General features: G+C 38.1%; 1 protein-coding gene across 1 annotated transcript; it reads right to left on the bottom strand.

The window, feature by feature from the left end:
• Positions 1-202: 202 nt before the first annotated feature.
• LOC117343898 (protein yellow-like) lies at positions 203-2,057 on the bottom strand. Its single transcript, XM_033906447.1, is given in 2 exon segments — positions 203-973; positions 975-2,057. Coding segments are annotated over 2 exon segments (1,368 nt in total). The 5' UTR covers positions 2,010-2,057; the 3' UTR covers positions 203-640.
• Between the last annotated feature and the right edge of the window lie 668 nt (positions 2,058-2,725).

Raw genomic sequence — 2,725 nt, 5'->3', positions numbered from 1 at the left:
GGAACAAGTATTGTCTACATATAAATGACTACGATCGTTAGCGGAGACAGAGACACACGGGAAACAATTAATTTATTGTTCCTTCGTATCGGGAAATGGCTAGCCATTAAATTCCATTAAAATTACTTTAACCCAGGAAAGAAAGAAAGAAAGAAAGAAAGAAAGAAAGAAAGAAAGAAAGAATTTGGTAGAAACTAAAACATTAGTTTCGGACTGCTTTGTCCTCGGTATAATTTTATTCTACCAGGTTGGTATAACACCACATTGACCTCACCAAAGGTCAATAATTGATAGATAATTTCAAAGTACACAAAAGACAGAACAAATGAGAATGCGCACTATTTCTAAAAGTAAGCACGTAAAGATACAATGACTAAAAACAGACGTCAATCAAAAAAAGTTGTTTAATTAAAATTGTCGTAGAAAATGTAAAAGATCAAACAGTTATAAAACACAAGTTAAACATTTAAATATTACAATGGAATATGTTTTTTTCCAAAATGAAAGTTGACAAAAATATACATTTTGCACGATATTTTAAAACTTATTTGTTTGGGACGAAATTTGAAAATATCGACAGAAAAAAAAGCCCCTATCATTTATGCCATGTGTGAATGAAAACAATAAATAACAAAAAAAATTAAACTAAATGCCGAAAGAAGCGCTTCAATATATGCATCAACGTGACAAATATAGACATCAATCCCACCGGGGAATTCCCATCGTTTGCCACGTCCTTTGTAGTAACATCAGCGTTCTGGAGGTACCCTAGTTCTCCAACGCACACTTTCCATATATAGAAGTTGTCGCCGCTCGCACCCGACAGATCCATGTTCCCTGTCATCCAGCGCTGTACAGCCGGAGCGGTAAACCAAATACAGCCATATTCGTCAATTCCTAAAGTATCAATCCATTGCATTGTGTCGTCATTTCTGACAACTTCTTCTTGCGTTTCCATGATGACGTCTTCTTCGGGAAACACCCTGGGCTAATCGGTCCTTTCTCATGTCCCATCTCCATAGGGCGTTTACGGACAAGGCCGGGAAGTATATTCGCCCGGCCTGTGTAGCTAACATACCATCTGATTGGGTAAACTTATCGCCAACTTTTCTTATTTCCGGATATGACGTAGCAGTGCTGCTTTCATAATTTCGCAAAAGAGATGTCGGAACTTGATGAAGTCCAACCCCTGCCACTGGTCCGTAGTATACGTATTTGAAATCTGGCGACATGGCTATTCCGTTGATCCCGAGAACGCCCACCGATAAGCTTATATTTCCCACAGTGATATCACCGGCTGTTGGACTTTCAGGAGACATTGACGGAAGATCTTGGATAAAGTATGATCTATTCTGCTTCCGGTCATAGACAATTATTTTAAAATCGAAAGTATCTGTGATATAAGCAAATCTAGCCTCGCCATCAACATAATCCAAAATAATATCATTGAGAAATGTCGTAGTTGAGTTTACGACATTTTCCGGAAACTCGTACTTCAGAACAGTAACGTTTTTGTTGAGATCGTATATGATGAGTTTTGCCGGGCAAAGATTCTGTGCGTCTTGAGATCCAGTGGAAGCTGGGAAAATGTTTATACGTCCGGTGTCGATGATCCACATGAGTCCTGTGTTTGGATCAATCTCCATACTCTGTACGAACTTAAATGTATTACAATCGCCACTTAGACTTTGCATTTCCCAGCTCGGGTAAGGCTGAAGAAGAGGTTTTCCATTTTTCTCGACAACAACATTTAACGTAGACGGAACTCCTAGGCGCCATCTTGGAACATTTATGTAAGTTTTGTTTTTATATATCTTAATTCCTGTGAACGGATTGTTTTCGGGAATATACCTGCTGTCGGCAATAAACTCTTGTTTTTGGTTCTCGCTTCTCCAGTCGAACTCAAGCATTGGCCAGCTATATACTACTTCCGGTTTACTGACTGCGGCATCGCAGACCTTCATAAGCAAAACACAAACAACGACAGAGACAAACAGTGTCACCCACATGGTGTTCGTCTGTGTGGTATCGTCCTGTAAATGATCACATTATAATGGGAGACAGCTTATATATGTACGGGACGTCCGGTAGCCCCCCAGTCGAATCGTAACGGTAGATCCGGGAACGGGGTTGCTCATGAGGCATGACTTGCAGGATAATTTATGGTGAAATTTGCGGTTTAAAACATCGAGTACTACATCCGTTTGAGTTCAGTTTTACAATATTTGACGCATTCTGTACTCAGATTCCCTTTTCTCCTTTTTAAAAATGAGGTGTACGTTATACAAGACGAGGACAAATATATATGTATATACATATCTTGATATTTACCTTCACGCACACACTAATTATGAACTTTAAAATATTTGAAATATTTACATTACAAATTTATACAGTGGACATATATTTCGTATTTTAACGATGTCTACATATAAGATAAATAGCCCTATATAGCTCCAGACTTTGTATAGATTTCTCCATCATTTACACACTACAGTGGGTATAGCGATGTCTCCATCATTTACACACTACAGTGGGTATACGATGTCTCCGTCATTTACACACTACAGTGGGTATACGATGTCTTATCATGTATTTAATCACTATAACATTCTACAAACTGATATTCAAATTTTCTTTTTTTATTTAATATAAATTAAATAACATTCGGTGAAACGCTTACCCCGAAGAGGTTGTAGTTAGATTCCAACTAACAGCACCGATA

Source organism: Pecten maximus, chromosome 15 (assembly GCF_902652985.1).
Source record: "Pecten maximus chromosome 15, xPecMax1.1, whole genome shotgun sequence".
In the NCBI taxonomy this organism is placed as follows: domain Eukaryota; kingdom Metazoa; phylum Mollusca; class Bivalvia; order Pectinida; family Pectinidae; genus Pecten; species Pecten maximus.
This window is presented reverse-complemented; position numbering and strand designations above follow the sequence as displayed.